Genomic DNA, 25346 nt, shown 5'->3' with positions numbered 1-25346 from the left:
TACAGTTAGTGCTGCTGCTACAGTTAGTGCTGCTGCTACAGTTAGTGCTGCTGCTACAGTTAGTGCTGCTGCTACAGTGGTGCTTCTACAGTTACAGTGCTGCTGCTACGGTGCCTCTGCTACGGTGCTGCTGCTACAGCTACAACAGAAACAGAGACAGACAGAGACAGAGAGAGAGAGACAGAGTGAGAGAGAGACAGAGAGAGAAAGAAAGAAAGAGAAAGAAAGAAAGAGAGAGAAAGAAAGAGAGAGAGCCCCATCCTGTGACCTAAGAGGAATGTATCAGATGCTCAACATGCTCTGCTCACACCTAATGTAATGGTACAGGCCTAAACCACACAAAAACAACACTAGACACTTTGGAACACAAAGCTTTTACTATCTCATCCTTGAATACGACACTATAGTGGTAGGCTTGATTACCAACAACGACGAGACAGCCTACAGGGAGGAGGTGAGGACCCTCGGACACTCAATGTGATGGCCCTCGGACACTCAACTCTTACACTCAATGTCAACAAAACAAAGGAGATGATCGTGGACTTCAGGAAACAGCAGAGGGAGCAGCCACACATCGACGGGACAGTAGTGGAGAAGGTGGAAAGTTTTTTAGTTCCTTGGCGTACACATCACGGACAAACTGAAATGGTCCACCCACACAGACAGTGTGGTGAAGAAGGTGCAGCAGCGCCTCTTCAACCTCAGGAGGCTAAAGAAATTCAGCTTGTCACGAAAAACACAATCGAGAGCATCCTGTCGGGCTGTGTCACCGCCTGGTACAGCAACTGCTCCACCCACAACCGGCAACTGCTCCACCCACAACCGTAAGGCTCTCCAAAGTGTAGTCAGGTCTGCACAACGCATCACCGGGGGCAAACTACCTGCCTTCCTGGACACCTACACCACCCGATGTCACAGGAAGGCCAAAAAGATCATCAAGGACAACAACCACCCGAGCCACTGCCTGTTCATCCCGCTATCATCCAGAAGGCGAGGTCAGTACAGGTGCATCAAAGCAGGGACCGAGAGACTGAAAAACAGCTTCTATCTCAAGGCCATCAGACTGTTAAAACAGCCACCACTAACATTGAGTGGCTGCTGCCAACATACTGACTCAAATCTAGCCACTTGAAAAATGGAGAAATTGATGTAATAAATGTATCACTAGCCACTTTAATAATGGAGAAATTGATGTAATAAATGTATCACTAGCCACATTAAACAATGCCACTTTATATAATGTTTACATACCCTACATTACTCATCTCATATGTATATACACTGTACTCTATACCATCTACTGCATCTTGCCAATGCCGTTCGGCTATCGCTCATTCATATATTTTTATGTACATATTGTTATTTATTCCTTTACACTTGTGTGTAAAAGGTAGTTGTTGTGAAATTGTTAGGTTAGATTACTTGTTAGATATTACTGCATGGTCAGAACTAGAAGCACAAACATTTCGCTACACTCTAAAATACAAGGTCTGAGGTCATCTGCCTTTGGCCTAAAGAGCAGGAACCAGACTTCAAAGAAATTGGAAAAACAGACATTGTCATCCGACAAGAAACTACAAGAAACATGGTATAAAGGAGACGGACCCACTGGTTGCCCTCTAGGTTACAGAGAGGATGTAGTCCCATCCACCAAACTACCAGCTGTGAAACAGGTTATAGACTCAGGGGGTATGCCTAACTTGGTATAGAGCAGACCTAACCCACTATTAAATGAGTCAAAACAGGACAGCTTTACATTTGGATAGATATTAGCTTTACATTTGGATAGATATTAATAAGGAAATACAGTGCCTTGCGAAAGTATTCGGCCCCCTTGAACTTTGCGACCTTTTGCCACATTTCAGGCTTCAAACATAAAGATATAAAACTGTATTTTTTTGTGAAGAATCAACAACAAGTGGGACACAATCATGAAGTGGAACGACATTTATTGGATATTTCAAACTTTTTTAACAAATCAAAAACTGAAAAATTGGGCGTGCAAAATTATTCAGCCCCTTTACTTTCAGTGCAGCAAACTCTCTCCAGAAGTTCAGTGAGGATCTCTGAATGATCCAATGTTGACCTAAATGACTAATGATGATAAATACAATCCACCTGTGTGTAATCAAGTCTCCGTATAAATGCACCTGCACTGTGATAGTCTCAGATGTCCGTAAAAAGCACAGAGAGCATCATGAAGAACAAGGAACACACCAGGCAGGTCCGAGATACTGTTGTGAAGAAGTTTAAAGCCGGATTTGGATACAAAAAGATTTCCCAAGCTTTAAACATCCCAAGGAGCAATGTGCAAGCGATAATATTGAAATGGAAGGAGTATCAGACCACTGCAAATCTACCAAGACCTGGCCGTCCCTCTAAACTTTCAGCTCATACAAGGAGAAGACTGATCAGAGATGCAGCCAAGAGGCCCATGATCACTCTGGATGAACTGCAGAGATCTACAGCTGAGGTGGGAGACTCTGTCCATAGGACAACAATCAGTTGTATATTGCACAAATCTGGCCTTTATGGAAGAGTGGCAAGAAGAAAGCCATTTCTTAAAGATATCCATAAAAAGTGTCGTTTAAAGTTTGCCACAAGCCACCTGGGAGACACACCAAACATGTGGAAGAAGGTTCTCTGGTCAGATGAAACCAAAATTGAACTTTTTGGCAACAATGCAAAACGTTATGTTTGGCGTAAAAGCAACACAGCTGAACACACCATCCCCACTGTCAAACATGGTGGTGGCAGCATCATGGTTTGGGCCTGCTTTTCTTCAGCAGGGACAGGGAAGATGGTTAAAATTGATGGGAAGATGGATGGAGCCAAATACAGGACCATTCTGGAAGAAAACCTGATGGAGTCTGCAAAAGACCTGAGACTGGGACGGAGATTTGTCTTCCAACAAGACAATGATCCAAAACATAAAGCAAAATCTACAATGGAATGGTTCAAAAATAAACATATCCAGGTGTTAGAATGGCCAAGTCGAAGTCCAGACCTGAATCCAATCAAGAATCTTTGGAAAAAACTGAAAACTGCTGTTCACAAATGCTCTCCATCCAACCTCACTGAGCTCGAGCTGTTTTGCAAGGAGGAATGGGAAAAAATGTCAGTCTCTCGATGTGCAAAACTGATAGAGACATACCCCAAGCGACTTACAGCTGTAATCGCAGCAAAAGGTGGCGCTACAAAGTATTAACTTAAAGGGGCTGAATAATTTTGCACGCCCAATTTTTCAGTTTTTGATTTGTTAAAAAAGTTTGAAATATCCAATAAATGTCGTTCCTCTTCATGATTGTGTCCCACTTGTTGTTGATTCTTCACAAAAAAATACAGTTTTATATCTTTATGTTTGAAGCCTGAAATGTGGCAAAAGGTCGCAAAGTTCAAGGGGGCCGAATACTTTCGCAAGGCACTGTACCTCGGCCTAAACATCAGCGCCACAGGTAACTTCCACAAAGCTGTGAACGATCTGAGGGACAAGGCAAGAAGGGAATTCTATGCCATCAAAAGGAACATAACATTTGACATACGACAAAAAATACTTGAATCAGTTGTAGAACCCATTTCCCTTCATGGTTGTGGGGTCTGGGGTCGCTCACCAACCAAGAATTCACTAAATGGGACAAACGCCAAATTTAGACTCTGCATGCAGAATTCTGCAAAAACATCCTCTGTGTACAACGTAAAACACCAAATAATGCATGCAGAGCAGAATTAGGCCGATACCCGCTAATTATCAAAATCTAGAAAAGAGACGTTAAATTCTACAACCACCTCCTGATCCCTCCCGTCTCAGCCTCCAGTATTTATGCTGCAGTAGTTTATGTGTCGGGGGGCCAGGGTCAGTCTGTTATATCTGGAGTATTTCTCCTGTCTTATCCGGTGTCCTGTGTAAATTTAAGTATGCTCTCTCTAATTCTCTCTTTCTTTCTTTCTCGCTCTCTCTCTCGGAGGACCTGAGCCCTAGGACCATGCCTCAGGACTACCTGGCATGATGACTCCTTGCTGTCCCCAGTCCACCTGGCCGTGCTGCTGCTCCAGTTTCAACTGTTCTGCCTGCGGCTATGGAACACTGACCTGTTCACCAGACGTGCTACCTGTCCCAGACCTACTGTTTTCCACTCTCTAGAGACAGCAGGAGCGGTAGAGATACTCTCAATGATCGGCTATGAAAAGCCAACTGACATTTACTCCTGAGGTGCTGACCTGTTGCACCCTCGACAACTACTGTGATTATTATTATTTGACCATTTATGAACATTTGAACATCTTGGCCATGTTCTGTTATAATCTCCACCCGGCACAGCCATAAGAGGACTGGCCACCCCTCATAGCCTGGTTCCTCTCTAGGTTTCTTCCTAGGTTTTGGCCTTTCTAGGGAGTTTTTCCTAGCCACCGTGCTTCTACACCTCCATTGCTTGCTGTTTGGGGTTTTAGGCTGGGTTTCTGTACAGCACTTTGATATATCGGCTGATGTAAGAAGGGCTATATAAATACATTTGATTTGATTTAAAAGGAAGCGGTTCCCAAACCTTCCATAACAAAAGCCATCACCTACAGAGAAATTAATCTGGAGAAGAGCTGTTCCCTACCCCCAAATTCCACATCCAGTTCCACACAAAAACCCACACTGCCCATCTTCCATATCCAGCATGATGAGCAGTAATGAAGCCCCCAGGGTATGGGTTAATACCATTTCACTTTCCTCAATGCTTCTCTATTGAGTTATGGAATTGACTGAATTAAAATTAAATTGACCAACCCTGGACACCCCACATGGTTCTAGAGAAGGCAGCACCCTCCCCCCTCCCCATCCCTGGCCACTCCAGAGCATCAGTTGGGAGTGGAGTCTCAGTCACCGGACACATCTGACCTTCCCTCGTCACCAGGACCGTCACCTGGACCGTCTTGGCGTCAGGACTCACCACAGCAGTGGCCAAGGAAGAGGCCAGGCCCAGGAGCCTCCACTCCACACGGCCGGCAAAACCAGAGTTTTATGGAATGTCATAAGGAACGAGACAGAGAAAATAAAATTCCCTCTTTTCCCAAGACATCAGACTCCAACTGGAAAGCTTCCCTGCCTGATGTTCTTCCAGTAACTTTTCTTCTATATTTAAAAGGGAGTTCTTGGACATAGAACAGAGTATGGGCCGGGGCAGGCAGGAGAGACAGACCGACTGAAAATGAGAGCGGGAACCGCATGCTCAGCGCGTGCTGAACCATCCCTGAGATCAGGTCGGGAAAGTCCGCCCTTCCCTGTTCCGAGGCAAAGTTATTCCCTCTGGAGAGGCAGGGAGGATTTCCACAGGCTTGCTGGATAACCCCAAGATCACGATGGATGTGATGAGTGGGCAGAAAGATCAGCTAGGCTATAGCTAAATGCTATCCTTTGAGTAACACTCCCTGAACAGAAGCACAGAAGAGCATGTAAAGCATAAAAGCCAGTCACTCTTATGCATGGACAATATAGCCAGCCTACCATTTCGTTATGCTGTGTCTTTGTGAAATGTATATCTGTAACAAACACACACACACACACATATTCGGAAAGTATTCAGACCCCTTGACTTTTTCCACATTTTGTTACGTTACAGCCTTATTCTAAAATTGATTAAATAAAACATTTTCCTCAATCAACACACAATACCCCATTATGACAAAGCGAAAACAGGTTGAGACATTTAAAAAAAAAAAATCTAATAATATTTCTTAAAAATAAAAAACAGAAATACCTTATTTGCTTAAGTATTCAGATCCTTTGCTATGAGACTTGAAATTGATCTCAGGTGCATCCTGTTTCCCTTGATCATCTTTGAGATGTTTCTATAACTTGATTGGAGTCCACTTGGGGTAAATTCAATTGATTGGACATGATTTGGAAAGGCACAAACCTGTCTATATAAGATCCCACAGTTGACAGTGCATATCAGAGCAAAAACTGTAGAGCTCCGATGACAGGATTGTGTCGAGGCACAGATCTGTGGAAGGGTATCAAAAGATTTATGCAGCATCAAAGGTCTCCAAGAACAGTGGCCTCCATCATTCTTAAATGGAAGGAGTTTGGAACCACCAAGACTCTTCCAAACTGTACATTTACAGTGCATTCAGATCCTATTCAGACCCCTTGACCTTTTCCACATTTTGTTACATTAGTTGTTACGTTACGTTAGTTGTTACGTTACGTTAGTTGTTACGTTACAGCCTAATTCTAAAATTTATTAAATTGTCGTCGTCGTCGTCGTCCCCAATCAACCTACACACAATACCTCATCATATCAAAGCAAAAACAGGTTTAGACAATTTAGCAAACATATTAAAAATGTTAAACTGAAATATCATATTTATATAAATATTCAGACCCTTTACTGAGAACTTTGTTGAAGCACATTTGGCAGCATTTACTGCCTCAAATCTTCTTGGGTATGACGCTACAAGCTTGGTACACCTGTATTTGGGGAGTTTCTCCCATTCTTTCTGCAGATCCTCTCAAGCTCTGTCAGGTTGGATGGGGAGCATCACTGCATAGCTATTTTCAGGTCTCTCCAGAGATGTTCGATCAGGTTCAAGTCCGGCCTCTGGCTGGGCCACTCAAGGACATTCAGAGACTTGTCCCAAAGCCACTACTGCGTTGTCTTGGCTGTGTGCTTAAGGTTGTTGTCCTGTTGGAAGGTGAACCACCAGGCTGTGTAAGGGCTATTTGACCAAGAAGGAAGGTGATGGAGTGCTGCATCAGATGACCTGGACTCCACAAATCACCCGACCTCAACCCAATTGAGATGGTTTGAGATGAGTTGGCCCGCAGAGGAAGGAAAAGCAGCCAACAAGTGCTCAGCATATGTGGGAACTCCTTCAAGACTTTTGGAAAAGCATTCCAGGTGACTACCTCATGAAGCTGGTTGAGAGAATTCCAAGAGTGTGCAAAGCTGTCATCAAGGCAAAGAGTGGCATTCTGATTTGTTTAACACTTTTTTGGTTTACTACATGATTCTATATGTGTTATTTCATAGTTTTGATGTCTTCACTATTATTATACAATGTAGAAAATAGTAAAAATAACAAAAAGGTGTCCAAACTTGAGTGGTAGTGTGTATATATTTTTTTACATTTCAGTCTCATTACTGTAACATTTTATCTCTGAAATGAGCCCATTTAGTCTTCTTCAGTTAACTACAGGCTTCTTCACAACCCGCTGTGAATGATAGTTGACTGAGAAATGCTGTTCTATTCACTTTAATTGCAAGCCTCATTCAAAGGTCATGTCATTCAGTACCACAGTAGCCTCCCTCAATTACAGCTCCCTTTGACTGCACGCTCAATTCAGACAGATTGCAAATGCGAATGTCATCCCTCTCCGACATTCAAGTATTAAAAAATGGGTCAAAGAGACAAAGGTACAACAATGAACAAATATCCCACATAGCACAGGGAATGAAAAAAAATCAGCATTCGTAGTATTGCGACACTGTCTGTATTTTTAAATGGCATTGAAAAGGCAAAATGGCCTACTTAATCTGCACAGATGGGAGAACATGAGTCTGGTCTACCTTTTAACCCAATATGAAGCGTCAGTGCTAAGGTATGCCAACTCAACCGGCCCATAAATTATGGCCTGCTAAATACATGAGGCCATATTAGGGTTGATTGCACCACAAATGTAGGCCTAAGATGGCAAAATGCTGCAGATATGTCCAATGTCAAGTTAAAAATCTTCCCTTTCTGCTTTTCTGGTGAACATTTCTTCTCAGATTAAGTTACTCTGAAAAGTTGCTGAAGTTCTTTAAAACGGCTTTTAAATGAAAACTCTGTTCCCTTGAATAGTTCCCAATGTCCTTGAGAGTGGACGGTGCAGCAATAACACAGAATTGGCTGTGGGAGCATCTTATCAGAAAGAAACATGGAGTGGAGTTTTTTATGCATCAATTCGGCATGCAGAGCCAGCAGCATCAACATTGGGGCACTTTACCCCTACAGATACCAGGTCCTTGGTAAAAACCTAGATTGCTGCTTTGAAGTGCAGGACAAAGTAAAAAAGACGCTGTTTGTGACTTTCTCTCGCTCCCTCTTCCTCACTATCCTTCTCTCTCACTTAGCAAAAAAAAAAATCCCAGTCAAAGCTGCCCACGCCACCCAGGTATCCAACCATCAGATCCGCTGCCATGAATATCACGGAAGACTGCAGAGTAAAATAGGGGTGCCACACATGACCGAGAAACAAACACACACTGCCAGATTGGATGCTCATAAGTATTTTAGTTTTTACCAGTGAGTGTGTCTTGGTTGCCAGCTCCTGAGAACAGAGAAGAGAACAGTGAATGCAGGCTTCTCATCCATCTCGTCTTCTTGGCTCCGGTTGGGTTTGAGATGAAAGCCCCCGCACCCCTTCTCTCCTCTCTCAGGCAGTCCCTGTGTGTGCAAGTTTCACACCTGCATACTATGCAAAGGCAACTTTCTTCCTCTGGATGTAGAGTAGGAGATATCTTGTTTCCTAATACCAGTCATTCTCGAGTACAGCTCTGCTATGAAAAACCACCAAGTACATATTAAAACCGTCACAGAAAGGTTTGGAAACTGAACCCTACAGAGCCCTGAGAAAGAAATATTACGCATATTAAACAGAATCCCACCTATGTACCATGACCAAGACAAACAATCCTTCATCAGGCATTACTCCACTAAATATCAACCGGATTATTTACAAGTCCTCACTCAGACGACAGATTCACTGTCAAACACAGGAGAACACATTGTTTCATCATTCCATTTCCCTGTTTTAGCCAGCAGCTATTTCTCAAGCGGTAAATAAGCAAAGTTCCCCAAAGAATCACCAATGAACATGAGCCATATGAATAAAAACATGAAAAAGTCAGGCTGTACTACAAGTCTGAGGAAAGGTTCCGTGTGCCCATGCCAATGTTGGTAATGTGGTGACAACTGTCACAGCATACTCCGGAGACACAACAAAGGGATCTCACTAAAGCCTCGGTTTTGATTTGTCAAAACCAGTAACAACACGACTGGTTTACACTGCATCCTTGCTCCAGACTAATCTAAGGAAGTACACTTCAAATCAAATCCCTCTGACACGATGACAAGATCCTTGGAAATATAGCCTACTGTAGTAGTTTGAAAGTAGAAAAAATAATATTTATATAGTTCATATACTTATTTATGGAGAGCTCAAAAGTCTCCTTCCTTCTTATAACAGACCAGTGCAAGCGTAGTTAGGGCCTACTTCACATACCATCCTCCACACTTACCTAGCCAAATGTCTGAAGCAACAAGTAACAGGGCTCAACTTTGACTGAGCTTGAATTGAACACCGACCCTAATCTACTGCAGTAACAAACACGTCATTACCATACTGTCTGTATCATACTGTCATTATCCTCAGTGGATTATCATTTTGTCCTCGCTTCAATGAATCCACCACACCATAATCACCAGTAAACTGATGAGGACATCATTGACCATCATCCCACCACCATTACAGCAACAGACTCACACCATAATCAGCAATCAGTCACGTTATCATTAACTCATGCGACGTAATCACCAGTCAGTAAATTGTGTACAGTAAGGATATCCAATCAGTCACGCCATAAACTCAATATAACTCACACAACATAATCGTCAGTCGGTCGGTCGGTCGGACAGTCAGTCAGTCAGTCACACTGTGGGCCCTGGTGAAAAGTAATGCACTATAGGGTGCTATTTGGGACACACCCAGTGAGTTGTATACAATATGGAGTGGGCAGCCACTCACCTCAGAGGGTTTATTGTGCGCCTGTCTGACCCAGGTGCTGCTGGTCCCTGTGTTCTTGGAGGACTTGGACCAGGAGGTCACTTGACCTGCAGACAATGACAGTTACATTTCAGATTTACATGTTTTTAGCATCCATTTACCTTATCCTTCAATTAGAAACATGATAACCCATGTTTAACAGATGCAGGCTAGCCTGGGCATCATCCCATGTCAATAAGCCATTGTAGACTAGAGTGACTGGCCTGTTAATAGCACTCAGATGCACTGATTGTTCAGGGAGCATCGAGCAGTATAGCCCCCCGGCACATGGCCCAGAGCTATGGCCACTGGTCCAGCTGTAGGAGTTGCCGTAGGCACACATTTCAGATCAGATTACCTCTCCCAATCATGAATTAATCCAATTAGGGATGAAAGAATTCAAACCTGGCCTAAGAGGTAATTTCACCATTCACAACCATACATTGGTCAATCACTTGGCCACCACTATAGTGGCTCACAGTGACCAGTCAGTCAGTCAGTCACAGTGATGCAGCAATGCAGGCATAAACATCTGGACACTGGCTCTCTCGGTCTTTGATCTGAGCCCAAGCCACTTCAAAGAGGCAGGGATGCAGCGTACAGAGAAAACAAGACGACAGGAAGCAGAATATGGGAGTAGTAGAGAGAGGAGGCCAGGCTAGTGACTGTTCCTGCTATGGGATGCGTCTCAAACGTCATCCTAGTCCCAACCGTGGGCCCACAGGGTGTTGCTGCTGAGGGTTTTCTCTTCAGGGCCTGTTGTAGTCCAAGTACTGTACAGTTCTCATGGCTCACTCCTGACTAATTAGTCTCCAATGGTGACAATCCCTCCCTCTCCATTTTTCTCTCTCCATCAGCCCCTCCCTCAGTCTCTATTTTCCACCCCTGTCCCTTTCATCATCTCTAACTAAATCAACTCACTGCCAGTGGTGTCCGTGGTGTCCGAGTCATTGCTACTGCTGGAGTATTTTCTCCTCTTCGTCTCCCTCTCCATCTGTAAGGGAAGAAGGAAAACAATCAGCGACACATCAGCAGCAATTACAGTACAGGGCTGGCTATGGTTACTACACTGCTATAGAGTCAAACTAGGCCTCTGTGGGTGAGGTAGTTAGCCTATAGCACAGGGGAAGGGTGTGACTGAGGATATCTGCTCTGTAGATATGCATGTCTGATTCCCCATCCATCCACAGAGAGAATGGAGTACAGTGAGTCGGGAAAGAGAAGCACTAGAGGAAAAAGCAGGTTATGGCCTTGAGTGACTGAGAGCATATTTATGTGGCCATAAAACAGGACTTTTCCCCTCTTATATTGGGCTCTTGCTGTTGCCTTGTTCAGCCTGCCCTGAGCTTTACTAGTGACATTTAGAATTCCAAACAGAGCTGCCTCTAAAGAATAACTGGATACGTAGTGCTGACTATATAATTGACTTCCTGCATCTGACTGGCCTGGATGGAGGTTCAGTGGCGAGGTGTACCTTAGGGATGTGTTGTTTTTCCTTTATTGTTTTGCCCTCAGCGCCGTATCAAAGACTTAGAAAAACCAAAAACAGCGAGTGTTGGGAGTCATGTTTCACACTATAAATTGAAAACAGGGAGACAGCAACTCATCTTCTCCCCTTCACATGAGAAGGAAAAAACAGCTTTTCAACTGGGAAGAAAACCTGTGTGGCTTTTCCCTTTCTCACTCGCTCTCTCTTTTTCTATTCCTCTCCCTCCATTGCAACTATGAAACAAAATCCTCGTCAAGATCGAATCATTTCCTCATCCATGGTCTGCATTCGTTAAACAGGAATAACAGATGTATAAAGAATAAAATAAAAAATTGTGTTTGAGATCCATTTTCAGCAGAAACTCTTAAATGGAGAGCAGGTTTCCCCCAGAGGAGCCGTACTCCACAGCACAGAGAGAGAGAGAGAGAGCGCCGTCTCAGAGCACGGCGTATGAGAGAGAGAAAGAGCGAGAGAGCGAGCAAAGAGAGAGCGTGCCGTCTCAGAGAGGGAGAGCAAGAGAGAGCGTGCCGTCTCAGAGAGGGAGAGCAAGAGAGAGCGCCATCTCAGAGCGGGAGAGCGCGCCGTCTCAGAGCGGGAGAGCGCGCCGTCTCAGAGCGGGAGAGCGCGCCGTCTCAGAGCGGGAGAGCGCGCCGTCTCAGAGCGGGAGAGCGCGCCGTCTCAGAGAGGGAGCGAGAGCGAGAATGCTCTCTCAGAGAGGGAGCGAGAGCGAGAACGCCCTCTCAGGGAGGGAGCGAGAGCGAGAACGCCCTCTCAGGGAGGGAGCGAGAGCGAGAACGCCCTCTCAGGGAGCGAGAGCGAGAACGCCCTCTCAGGGAGCGAGAGCGAGAACGCCCTCTCAGGGAGCGAGAGCGAGAACGCCCTCTCAGGGAGCGAGAGCGAGAACGCCCTCTCAGGGAGCGAGAGCGAGAACGCCCTCCCAGGGAGCGAGCGCTAGGACGCCCTCCCAGGGAGCGAGAGCGAGAACGCCCTCCCAGGGAGCGAGAGAGAGATAACGCCCTCTCAGGGAGCGAGAGAGAGATAACGCCCTCTCAGGGAGCGAGAGAGAGATAACGCCCTCTCAGGGAGCGAGAGAGATAACGCCCTCTCAGGGAGCGAGACAGATAACGCCCTCTCAGGGAGCGAGACAGATAACGCCCTCTCAGGGAGCGAGACAGATAACGCCCTCTCAGAGAGCGAGAGAGATTAACGCCCTCTCAGAGAGAGAGAGAGAGATAACACCCAGTCAGAGGGGGAGAGCGTGCCGTCTCAGAGAGGGAGAGCAAGAGAGAGAGCGCCGTCTCAGGGAGGGAGAGCAAGGGAGAGCGTGCCGACTCAAAGAGGGAGAGCAAGGGAGAGCAAGGGAGAGCGCGCCGTCTCAGAGAGGGAGATCAAGGGAGAGCGCGTCGTCTCAGAGAGGGAGAGCCGCCGTCTCAGAGAGGGAGAGCAAGAGAGAGCGCGCCGTCTCAGAGAGGGAGAGCAAGAGAGAGCGCGCCGTCTCAGAGAGGGAGAGCAAGGGAGAGCGCGTCGTCTCAGAGAGGGAGAGCAAGGGAGAGCGCGTTGTCTCAGAGAGGGAGAGCGCGTTGTCTCAGAGAGGGAGAGCGCGCCGTCTCAGAGAGGGAGAGCGCGCCGTCTCAGAGAGGGAGAGCGCGCCGTCTCAGAGAGGGAGAGCGCGCCGTCTCAGAGAGGGAGAGCGCGCCGTCTCAGAGAGGGAGAGCGCGCCGTCTCAGAGAGGGAGAGCGCGCCGTCTCAGAGAGGGAGAGCGCGCCGTCTCAGAGAGGGAGAGCGCGCCGTCTCAGAGAGGGAGAGCGCGCCGTCTCAGAGAGGGAGAGCGCGCCGTCTCAGAGAGGGAGAGCGCGCCGTCTCAGAGAGGGAGAGCGCGCCGTCTCAGAGAGGGAGAGCGCGCCGTCTCAGAGAGGGAGAGCGCGCCGTCTCAGAGAGGGAGAGCGCGCCGTCTCAGAGAGGGAGTGAGAGCGAGAACGCCCGCTCAGGGAACGAGAGCGCCCTCCCAGGGAGCGAGACCGCCCTCCCAGGGAGCGAGACCGCCCTCCCAGGGAGCGAGACCGCCCTCCCAGGGAGCGAGAACGAGAATGCCCTCTCAGGGAGTGAGAGAAAGAGATAATGCCCACTCAGAGAGCGAGAGAGATAACACCATCTCAGATAGATAGAGAGAGAGAGAGAGAGAGAGAGAGAGAGAGAGAGAGTGAGAGATAACACCCTCTCAGAGAGAGAGAAACACCCTCTCAGAAATAGAGAGAGAGATAAAAACCCTCTCAGAGAGAGAGATAGAGAGACAAAGAGAGACCGAGACCGAGAGAGATAAAGGGGGAGAGTGCTCGCTTTGTCTCAGAGAGAGAGCTCTAGTATGGTATTCCACTCCCCTGTCTTTCCCCCTTCTCTCTCTCGCTACACATACTGTAATGTAGTAGTTGGCAGGCCATTGTTTGCATTGTGGCCCAGATGGATTACATTACTGTGCTGTGACTCTACTATGCCCCTCTTTTCACGCATGCCTCAAATTGCCTACTAGTAGTATTCTAGTACTAGTAGTAGTATTATACTAGTAATAGTAGTATGCTAATAATAGTAGTAGTAGTAGTAGTAGTAGTAGTAGTAGTATGCTAGTAGTAGTAGTACTCTTTTTTATACCACTGGAATAAACAATATGCAGAGACCACTACCACTGGAATAAACAATATGCAGAGAACACTACCACTGGAATAAACAATATGCAGAGACCACTACCACTGGAATAAACAATATGCAGAGACCACTACCACTGGAATAAACAATATGCAGAGACCACTACCACTGGAATAAACAATATGCAGAGACCACTACCACTGGAATAAACAATATGCAGAGACCACTACCACTGGAATAAACAATATGCAGAGACCACTACCACTGGAAAAAACAATATGCAGAGAACACTACCACTGGAATAAACAATATGCAGAGACCACTACCACTGGAATAAACAATATGCAGAGACCACTACCACTGGAATAAACAATCTGCAGAGACCACTACCACTGGAATAAACAATATGCAGAGACCACTACCACTGGAATAAACAATATGCAGAGACCACTACCACTGGAATAAACAATATGCAGAGACCACTACCACTGGAAGAAACAATATGCAGAGACCACTACCACTGGAAGAAACAATATGCAGAGACCACTACCACTGGAATAAACAATATGCAGAGAACACTACCACTGGAATAAACAATATGCAGAGACCACTACCACTGGAATAAACAATATGCAGAGACCACTACCACTGGAATAAACAATATGCAGAGACCACTACCACTGGAATAAACAATATGCAGAGACCACTACCACTGGAATAAACAATATGCAGAGACCACTACCACTGGAATAAACAATATGCAGAGAACACTACCACTGGAATAAACGATATGCAGAGACCACTACCACTGGAATAAACAATATGCAGAGAACACTACCACTGGAATAAACAATATGCAGAGACCACTACCACTGGAATAAACAATATGCAGAGACCACTACCACTGGAATAAACAATATGCAGAGACCACTACCACTGGAATAAACAATATGCAGAGACCACTACCACTGGAATAAACAATCTGCAGAGACCACTACCACTGGAATAAACAATATGCAGAGAACACTACCACTGGAATAAACAATATGCAGAGACCACTACCACTGGAATAAACAATATGCAGAGACCACTACCGCTGGAATTAACAATATGCAGAGACCACTACCGCTGGAATAAACAATCTGCAGAGACCACTACCACTGGAATAAACAATATGCAGAGACCACTACCACTGGAATAAACCATCTGCAGAGACCACTACCACTGGAATAAACAATATGCAGAGAACACTACCACTGGAATAAACAATATGCAGAGACCACTACCACTGGAATAAACAATATGCAGAGACCACTACCACTGGAATAAACAATATGCAGAGACCACTACCACTGGAATAAACAATATGCAGAGAACACTACCACTGGAATTAACAATATGCAGAGACCACTACCACTGGAATAAACAATATGCAGAGACCACTACCACTGGAATAAACAATATGCAGAGACCACTACCACTGGAATAAACAATATGCAGAGAACACTACCACTGGAATAAACAATATGCAGAGACCACTACCACTGGAATAAACAATATGCAGAGAACACTACCACTGGAATAAACAATATGCAGAGAACACTACCACTGGAATAAACAATATGCAGAGACCACTACCACTGGAATAAACAATCTGCAGAGACCACTACCACTGGAATAAACAATATGCAGAGAACACTACCACTGGAATAAACAATATGCAGAGACCACTACCACTGGAATAAACAATATGCAGAGACCACTACCACTGGAATTAACAATATGCAGAGACCACTACCACTGGAATAAACAATATGCAGAGACCACTACCACTGGAATAAACAATATGCAGAGACCACTACCACTGGAATAAACAATATGCAGAGAACACTACCACTGGAATAAACAATATGCAGAGACCACTACCACTGGAATAAACAATATGCAGAGAACACTACCACTGGAATAAACAATATGCAGAGAACACTACCACTGGAATAAACAATATGCAGAGACCACTACCACTGGAATAAACAATCTGCAGAGACCACTACCACTGGAATAAACAATCTGCAGAGACCACTACCACTGGAATAAACAATATGCAGAGACCACTACCACTGGAATAAACAATATGCAGAGAACACTACCACTGGAATAAACAATATGCAGAGACCACTACCACTGGAATAAACCATCTGCAGAGACCACTACCACTGGAATAAACCATCTGCAGAGACCACTACCGCTGGAATAAACAATATGCAGAGACCACTACCGCTGGAATAAACCATATGCAGAGACCACTACCACTGGAATAAACAATATGCAGAGACCACTACCACTGGAATAAACAATATGCAGAGACCACTACCACTGGAATAAACAATTGGATGATAATCCTAGTCGTATTAGTAACCCATGCTAGTTGATGATAATCCTAGTCGTATTAGTAACCCATGCTAGTTGATGATAATCCTAGTCGTATTAGTAACCCATGCTAGTTGATGATAATCCTAGTCGTATTAGTAAACTATGCTAGTTGATGATAATCCTAGTCGTATTAGTAACCCATGCTAGTTGATGATAATCCTAGTCGTATTAGTAACCCATGCTAGTTGATGATAATCCTAGTCGTATTAGTAAACTATGCTAGTTGATGATAATCCTAATTGTATTAGTAACCCATGCTAGTTGATGATAATCCTAGTTGTATTAGTAACCCATGCTAGTTGATGATAATCCTAGTTGTATTAGTAACCCATGCTAGTTGATGAGTCAGATATTTCTCATCTCAGTCACAGGAAACCGCTCACCCATGAGGTGCGCTTTTGAGAACAGTGATTTCCCACTAATTGCATTTTGGAATATTCCAGAATGGCCTACAGCCATGTGCGCATTGTTGAGCTTTTAATATGAAGAAACAAAATGTTGTCAACATTTTAGGCTAAAACGGTCTGATCTATTGCATCAGCCACATGGCTTTTTTTATATGCAGTAGTTGTATGAATTTTGGATCTGTCGTCACAGAACTGTCCCAGAGTCCGTTTTAAACGTAGACATATTTTATCGTCACAGGGATGATAGGACGCCCTTATTTTTGAGCCCTGAAGGGAATTATTTTATGAAGAAATAAAAAGTGTTTGGTTGCAATTGTAATTTTGCAATATTTTATAAAGTGCCAAGGGTGGCCAACCATCCTCCAAGACATCCTTAAAGGGGCAGTGTTGTATTTTGAAACAGGTTTGAATATGCAAAGAGCCAATAGTCCAACAAGCTCTCACTGCAGAATTAGACATTCATCCACGTTCTCCAACACGTCAAATTTCTAAGAGTTTATGTTGCTCCTGGTGCTCTACACTGTTCCCTTTCTCCAAATGTAAAAATTGGAGTTAAGGGTTAAATCTAGGCACTCATTCAAAATGGTTACAGTTTGGAACAGGGTTAAAACAAGATATTAAAAACGAGTGTCCACGACTAGGATCAAACACGCAATCTTCTGATCCAGAGTCATGGGATTTTGCCCATCCACCACCCCTGTCCACAATGCCCTAGCAAAACCTAACCTACTTGATGGCAATAGCACTCACTGTTGCCCCCTAGTGGCCCGGCTCTGAAGCCATTTTCCGACATCCTCAGGACATGGCTAGACGTCCTATTTCGACGTCAATCTTGAACGATCTCCCTGAACAGGCAGAGTGTAGCCTACATTTTTGTCTGATTCTCTATGGTAAAATACATAGTAATTCATCTTGTTTGTAAAGTGGTTCATTGCATCATACAATTATATACAAATGGTGTTGGAGACCTTTTTGTTTTTGTTGGGACAAGTGCCAAGTGCTTTGGACAAGTCAAAAATCTGTCCCTACTTTTCCGAAGATCAGGGACCCTTGATTCAATTCCATTACTGTTATTCCATTCCCGGGTGTAAATCCACTTAACTTCCAGTAGTAGTTCAATAACTAAAAGAGATTTTTTCAAAGTCAAGGTGCCATTTCATAGCTGACACCCCATTCTTTCTGCAGACATCTTGGAATCTTAATTCGGAGCAGATATTTACCTCCATTTTGTAAAATTCAGTCCCATAAAAATTTAAGGGAGATTACCAGAATTCCATGTATTTTTTTTTAGTCAGTGGAAATCAATCAAAAACGTTTTTGGTTTGTTAAACTTTGAAATCAATGTTTTTTGTTCAGCAAACATTTTAAAGTGAAAAAACTAAGTCAAAGCGTACCGTGGAATTGCCCAGTAGTAGTGTGTCCTCATGCCTGCTCACGCTACACAGAGAGGAGACAGGCCAAAACATGCCTGGTCCTTCCCACAACAGTCTCTTCATGGTGTCACTACACAGGGACATGTCTCTGCTGCCCCTGGCCTCATTGACAGGGTGCCGAGTGGCACACACACACACACCCTAACTGACTCACTCACTGGGGAGGGCTGTGTGTGATGACTGAGCTGCATGGATGGAGGCCGCAGGCTGAAAAGGCTGCATCCCAAAACTGCCAAAGTGAGCTGCCTGGTCATTTCCGTGAGAGTCTGTGGGTGTGTGTCTCTGCCTGGTCTTTCAAAGTGCTGAGAGATGACTGCCAAGCTCATTAGAAGGCTAATTCTGACACAGAGCCTCTGAAATGGATAGTTACTGCCTGCCTGCAATCCCTGCCAGCGTGCCTGGCGTGTCTGCCTCCCTGCCAGCATGCCTGGCCTGTCTGCCTGCCTCATTGCCAGCGTGCCTGGCCTGTCTGCCTGGCCTGTCTCTCCATCAACTAGTCTCAAAGCCTCTCTCCCGATTTCCAGTAACAAGCCTCTCTCTCTCACTCTCTCCAGCAACAAGCTTCCCTCTTGCTCTCTCGCTCTCCAGCAACAAGCCTCCATCTCGCTCTCTAGCAACAAGCCGCTCTCTAGCAACAAGCCGCTCTCCAGCAACAAGCCTCTCTCCAACAACAAGCCTCTCTCCAACAACAAGCCTCTCTCTCTCTCTCTCTCCCCAAAAACAAGCCTTTCTCTTCCTCTTTCCAGCAACAAGCATGTCTCTCTAGCTCTCTCCAGCAACAAGCAGCACTCTCTCGAGCAACATGCCTCGCTCTCTCCAGCAACACGCCTCGCTCTCTCCAGCAACACGCCTCTCTCTCACTCTCCATCAAAAGCCCTCACTCTCTTCCTCTCTCCCTCCAGCAACAAGCCACTCTCCAGCAACGAGCCTCGCTCTCTTTCTCCCTCTCGCTCTCTCCAGAAACAAGCCTCGCTATCTCCAACAACAAGCCTCACTCTCTCTCCAGCAACAAGCCTCCCTCTCTCTCTCCAGCAACAAGCCTCCCTCTCTCTCTCCAGCAACAAGCCACCCTCTCTCCCTCTCCAGCAACAAGCCACCCTCTCTCCCTCTCCAGCAACAAGCCACCCTCTCTCCCTCTCCAGCAACAAGCCACCCTCTCTCCCTCTCCAGCAACAAGCCACCCTCTCTCTCTCTCCAGCAACAAGCCACCCTTTCTCCTCTTCCAGCAACAAGCCTCCCTCTCTCTCGAGCAACAAGCCTCCCTCTCTCTCCCTCTTCAGGAACAAGCATCGCGCCCTCCCTCTCTCCAGCAACCGGCTCCTCTCCCCAGCAATGAACCCTCTCTCCAGCAACAAGCCCTGCTCTCCAGCAACGAGCCGCGCTCTCCAGCAACGAGCCGCGCTCTCCAGCAACGAGCCGCGCTCTCCAGCAACGAGCCGCGCTCTCCAGCAACGAGCCTCGCTCTCCAGCAACGAGCCACGCTCTCCAGCAACGAGCCTCGCTCTCCAGCAACGAGCCACGCTCTCCAGCAACGAGCCACGCTCTCCAGCAACGAGCCACGCTCTCCAGCAACGAGCCACGCTCTCCAGCAACGAGCCTCGCTCTCCAGCAACGAGCCACGCTCTCCAGCAACGAGCCTCGCTCTCCAGTAACAAGCCTCGCTCTCCAGCAACAAAACTTGTTCTCGCTCTCACCAGCAACAAGCCTCGCTCTCGCTCTCTCCAGCAACAAATCTCGCTCTCACTCTCCATCAAAAGCCCTCACTCTCTTCCTCTCTCCCTCCAGCAACAAGCCCCTCTCCAGCAACGAGCCTCGCTCTCTTTCTCCCTCTCGCTCTCTCCAGAAACAAGCCTCGCTATCTCCAGCAACAAGCCTCACTCTCTCTCCAGCAACAAGCCTCCCTCTCTCTCTCCAGCAACAAGCCACCCTCTCTCCCTCTCCAGCAACAAGCCACCCTCTCTCTCTCTCTCCAGCAACAAGCCACCATCTCTCTCTCCAGCAACAAGCCTCCCTTTCTCCTCTTCCAGCAACAAGCCTCCCTCTCTCTCCAGCAACAAGCCTCCCTCTCTCTCCCTCTTCAGGAACAAGCATCGCGCCCTCCCTCTCTCCAGCAACCGGCTCCTCTCCCCAGCAATGAACCCTCTCTCCAGCAACAAGCCCTGCTCTCCAGCAACGAGCCCCGCTCTCCAGCAACGAGCCTCGCTCTCCAGCAACGAGCCTCGCTCTCCAGCAACGAGCCTCGCTCTCCAGCAACAAGCCACCATCTCTCTCTCCAGCAACAAGCCTCCCTTTCTCCTCTTCCAGCAACAAGCCTCCCTCTCTCTCCAGCAACAAGCCTCCCTCTCTCTCCCTCTTCAGGAACAAGCATCGCGCCCTCCCTCTCTCCAGCAACCGGCTCCTCTCCCCAGCAATGAACCCTCTCTCCAGCAACAAGCCCTGCTCTCCAGCAACGAGCCCCGCTCTCCAGCAACGAGCCGCGCTCTCCAGCAACGAGCCTCGCTCTCCAGCAACGAGCCTCGCTCTCCAGCAACGAGCCTCGCTCTCCAGCAACGAGCCTCGCTCTCCAGCAACGAGCCTCGCTCTCCAGCAACGAGCCACGCTCTCCAGCAACGAGCCACGCTCTCCAGCAACGAGCCACGCTCTCCAGCAACAAGCCTCGCTCTCCAGCAACAAAACTTGTTCTCGCTCTCACCAGCAACAAGCCTCGCTCTCGCTCTCTCCAGCAACAAATCTCGCTCTCTCCAGCAACACGCCTCGCTCTCACTCTCCATCAAAAGCCCTCACTCTCTTCCTCTCTCCCTCCAGCAACAAGCCCCTCTCCAGCAACGAGCCTCGCTCTCTTTCTCCCTCTCGCTCTCTCCAGAAACAAGCCTCGCTATCTCCAGCAACAAGCCTCACTCTCTCTCCAGCAACAAGCCTCACTCTCTCTCTCCAGCAACAAGCCTCCCTCTCTCTCTCCAGCAACAAGCCACCCTCTCTCCCTCTCCAGCAACAAGCCACCCTCTCTCTCTCTCCAGCAACAAGCCACCATCTCTCTCTCCAGCAACAAGCCTCCCTTTCTCCTCTTCCAGCAACAAGCCTCCCTCTCTCTCCAGCAACAAGCCTCCCTCTCTCTCCCTCTTCAGGAACAAGCATCGCGCCCTCCCTCTCTCCAGCAACCGGCTCCTCTCCCCAGCAATGAACCCTCTCTCCAGCAACAAGCCCTGCTCTCCAGCAACGAGCCCCGCTCTCCAGCAACGAGCCGCGCTCTCCAGCAACGAGCCTCGCTCTCCAGCAACGAGCCTCGCTCTCCAGCAACTGGCCACGCTCTCCAGCAACTGGCCACGCTCTCCAGCAACTGGCCACGCTCTCCAGCAACGGGCCACGCTCTCCAGCAACGGGCCACGCTCTCCAGCAACGAGCCTCGCTCTCCAGCAACGAGCCTCGCTCTCCAGCAACGAGCCTCGCTCTCCAGCAACGAGCCTCGCTCTCCAGCAACGAGCCTCGCTCTCCAGCAACGAGCCTCGCTCTCCAGCAACGAGCCTCGCTCTCCAGCAACGAGCCTCGCTCTCCAGCAACGAGCCACGCTCTCCAGCAACGAGCAACGAGCCGCGCTCTCCAGCAACGAGCCTCGCTCTCCAGCAACGAGCCACGCTCTCCAGCAACAAGCCTCGCTCACCAGCAACAAAACTTGTTCTCGCTCTCACCAGCAACAAGCCTCGCTCTCGCTCTCTCCAGCAACAAATCTCGCTCTCTCCAGCAAAGAGCCTCGCTCTCTCCAGGAACGAGCCTCTCTCCCTCCCTCTCTCCAGGAACGAGCCTCTCTCCCTCCCTCTCTCCAGCAACGAGCTTCGCTCTCTTCCTCCCTCTCGCTCTCCAGCAACAAGCCTCTCTCGTTCTTTCCAGCAACACGACTCAACAAGCCCATCTCTGTCCACACCAATCTCTCCCTCATCAACAAGCCCATCTCTCTCTCTCTCTCTCTCGCTCTCTCCCGCAACAAGCCTCGCTTTCTCGCTCTCCAGCAACAAGCCTCTCTCGTTCTCTCCAGCAACACGACTCGCTCTCAACAAGCCCATCTCTGTCCACACCAATCTCTCTCCCTCCATCAACAAGCCCATCTCTCTCTCTCTCTCTCTCTCTCTCTCTCCAGCAACAAGCCTCGCTCGCACTCTCTCCAGCAACAAGCCTCGCTCGCACTCTCTCCAGCAACAAGCCTCGCTCGCACTCTCCAGCAACACGCCTCGCTCGCACACTCTCCAGCAACACGCCTCGCTCTCACTCTCTCCAGCAACAACCCTTGCTCTCTCCAGCAACAAGCCTACCTCTCTCTCCAGCAACAAGCCTCTCTCTCTCTCCCTCTCTCCAGCACGAAACACATTTCTCTCTCCAGCAACAAGCCTCGCTCTCTCTCTCCAGCAACAACCCTCGCTCTCTCTCTCCAGCAACAGGCCTCCCTCGCTCTCTCCATCAACAAGCCTCTGTCTCTTCCTCCCGCCTCTTCCAGCAACAAGCCTCTCTCCCTCCCTCTTGCCCCTTTATGCAGCAACGAGCCCTTTCTCCAGCAACGAGCCCTCTCCAGCAACGACCCTTGCTCTCCATCAACGAGCATTGCCCTCCAGCAACAAGCTTCTCTCCCTCTCTCTCCAGTAACAAGCCTCGCTCTCTCTCTCCAGCAACGAGCTTCGCTCTCTTCCTCCCTCTCGCTCTCTTCAGCAACAAGCTCACTCCCACCCCTCTCTCTATCCAACGAGCCTCGCTCTCACTCCCTCCCATCTCTCTTGCAATGAGCCTCACTCTCACTCCCTCCCCTCTCTCTTGCAATGAGCCTCACACTCCCTCCCTCTCTCTCTCCGGCAACGAGCCGCGCTCTCACTCGCTCCGGCAACTAGCCGCGCTCTCACTCGCTCCGGCAACGAGCCGCGCTCTCACTCGCTCCGGCAACGAGCCGCGCTCTCACTCGCTCCGGCAACGAGCCGCGCTCTCACTCGCTCCGGCAACGAGCCGCGCTCTCACTCGCTCCGGCAACGAGCCGCGCTCTCACTCGCTCCGGCAACGTGCCTCGCTCTCACTCGCTCCGGCAACGTGCCTCTCCCCTCTCTGAAGCTGCATCCCTGTTTCACCCCACAGTCCTTTGGGAAGAAATGTGTTTTTTTGCCTATTTTAGCCGCACACTGATTGTTTGTGTACATTTATAACGTTGTAGGTTTTTCCCCCCAACACCACTTTCCATCAATTTGTATAGCAGACCCTCATGTCAAATTGAGTCGAAGCCTTTTTAGAAATCAACAAAGCATGAGAAGACTTTGACAAACAAACAAAACAAAAGGCAATTAGGGTGTGCAGGGTGAATACGTGGTCTGTCGTACGATAATTTGGTAAAAAGCAAATATGATATTTGCTCAGTATGTTGTTTTCACTGAGGAAATATACGAGTCTGCTGTTAATGATAATGCAGAGTGTTTTCCCAAGGTTGCAGTTGATGCATATCCCACTTATTGGGGTCAAATTTGTCTCCACTTTTGTGGATTGGGGTGATCAGTCCTCGGTTCCAAATATTGGGGAAGATGCCAGAGCTAAAGGATGATGTTAAAGAGTTTTAGTATAGCCAATTGGAATTTGTTGTCTGTATATTTTATCATTTCATTGAGGATACCATCAATACCACAGGCCTTTTTGGCTTGGAGGGTTTTTATTTTGTCCTGTGGTTCATTCAATGTAATTGGAGAATCCAGTGGGTTCTAGTAGTCTTTAATAGTTGATTTTAAGATTTGTAATTGATCATGTATATGTTGTTGCTGTTTGTTCTAGAGCCAAAAAGATTGGAGAAGTAATTTACCCATACATCTCCATTTTGGATAGATAATTATTTGTGTTGTTGTTTGTTTAGTGTTTTCCAATTAACCCAGAAGTGGTTAGAGTCTATGGATTCTTCAATTGAGCATTGAGCTGATTTCTGACATGCTGTTCCTTCTTTTTCCTGTCGTGTATTTCTGGACCGTTTTAGTGATTCACCATAGTGAAGGCGTAGACTCTGTTTTTGGTTGGACAGGTTCCTCAATTTCTTTCTTAGGTTCCCTCTCTCTCTCCAACAACAAGCCTCTCCTCTCTCTCTAGCAAAAAGCCTCTCTCTCTCCAGCAACTCCTCTCTCTCACTCACTATCAACTCCTCTCTCCAGCAACAAGCCTCTCTCAGATCCCAGGATCTCACACACACACACACACACACAGGGAGGGAGGGGACATGGAGAGCTCCTTCAGGACCTGGTAGGTCAGGCTGTTTGATAAAGAATCCCTGCATATAAAATGCTTCATAACAACACATCTCTCTGAAGCTGGCTGTTGCTGAGGCAAGTGTGTATGTTAGTGTGTATGTGTGTGTGTGTGTGTGTGTAGGGGAAGATGCAGTATTGCCATTAAGGTGGCATAAACCACCAGAGAGCAGGGCAACCAAGCTCCACTATCTCCCTCTGTTTGTTCTTATTTTATTGACAGTCCTTTCTCTCCCCTCTCTCTCTCTCTCCGTGGAAAAAGCGGAGGAGCGGAGAGAGTAGGGAGGGTGTGTGCAACATAAGTGCTGGATGCCCAATGCAGTGTTAATGTTGTTTGTGCAAATCAAGGCTGCAACAAGGCAGGCGGCGACCAACGTGTCCCTGCAGTTCCCCCTGGGAGGCAGATCCCCTGCCCACTACCCCTCTGCTGCTCTACTCTTAGGGCCCTATAAAATCTGCGATGCGGAGAATGCAGACAGAATCACGGAATCCAGATATTTAAAAGATTACTGAACTTAGTAGGGAATCATCTAAATTAGTGTTGCACGGTATACCAAAATGTCTCCATACTAGAAAATGTAAAAGTTTGGTACTATAATTTTTGGTACTTCTGTCAAATGGGTCTCATGGATCAAGCCTGTCTATCAGCGCAGCCAACCCCTTGTTATAGCGCGCACCGTGCCTGGTCCACATGCTCATTGCTAGTCTGCACTGGTGGGTGGGCTGCATCATGTTCGCTCCCACTCCTGCTACACAGAAGTCAACACACTTTTGAATAATGTGACAAGGCAAGTAGAATTGTTGAAACTGTTAGAAAAACAAACAAAAAAAATCCAGACAGGCTAGATCACTTTAAAAATGGAAGAATATACCAGTAGCTTCCAGTTTTGTAGGCTAACT

General features: G+C 47.4%; 1 protein-coding gene across 4 annotated transcripts in view; it reads right to left on the bottom strand.

The window, feature by feature from the left end:
* The window catches only part of LOC110534855 (protein Jade-1), a 274043-nt gene that overhangs the window by 227043 nt on the left and 21654 nt on the right, over nucleotides 1-25346 (bottom strand). For 3 of the 4 annotated variants that reach the window (XM_036989747.1, XM_036989744.1, XM_036989746.1), the window contains 3 exons: nucleotides 10715-10787; nucleotides 9776-9861; nucleotides 8273-8299 (listed from right to left, as the gene is read on the bottom strand). In XM_036989747.1, coding sequence (XP_036845642.1) covers nucleotides 8273-8299; nucleotides 9776-9861; nucleotides 10715-10787 — 186 coding nt within the window. The remainder of the gene's footprint in view (nucleotides 1-8272; nucleotides 8300-9775; nucleotides 9862-10714; nucleotides 10788-25346) is intronic. The other variant, XM_036989745.1, reaches the window with a different exon arrangement.

The sequence above is a fragment of the Oncorhynchus mykiss genome, chromosome 10, assembly GCF_013265735.2.
Source record: "Oncorhynchus mykiss isolate Arlee chromosome 10, USDA_OmykA_1.1, whole genome shotgun sequence".
Classification (NCBI taxonomy): Eukaryota; Metazoa; Chordata; class Actinopteri; order Salmoniformes; family Salmonidae; genus Oncorhynchus; species Oncorhynchus mykiss.
Note: the sequence above shows the minus strand (reverse complement) of the source record. Positions and strands in the feature narration are given on the sequence as shown.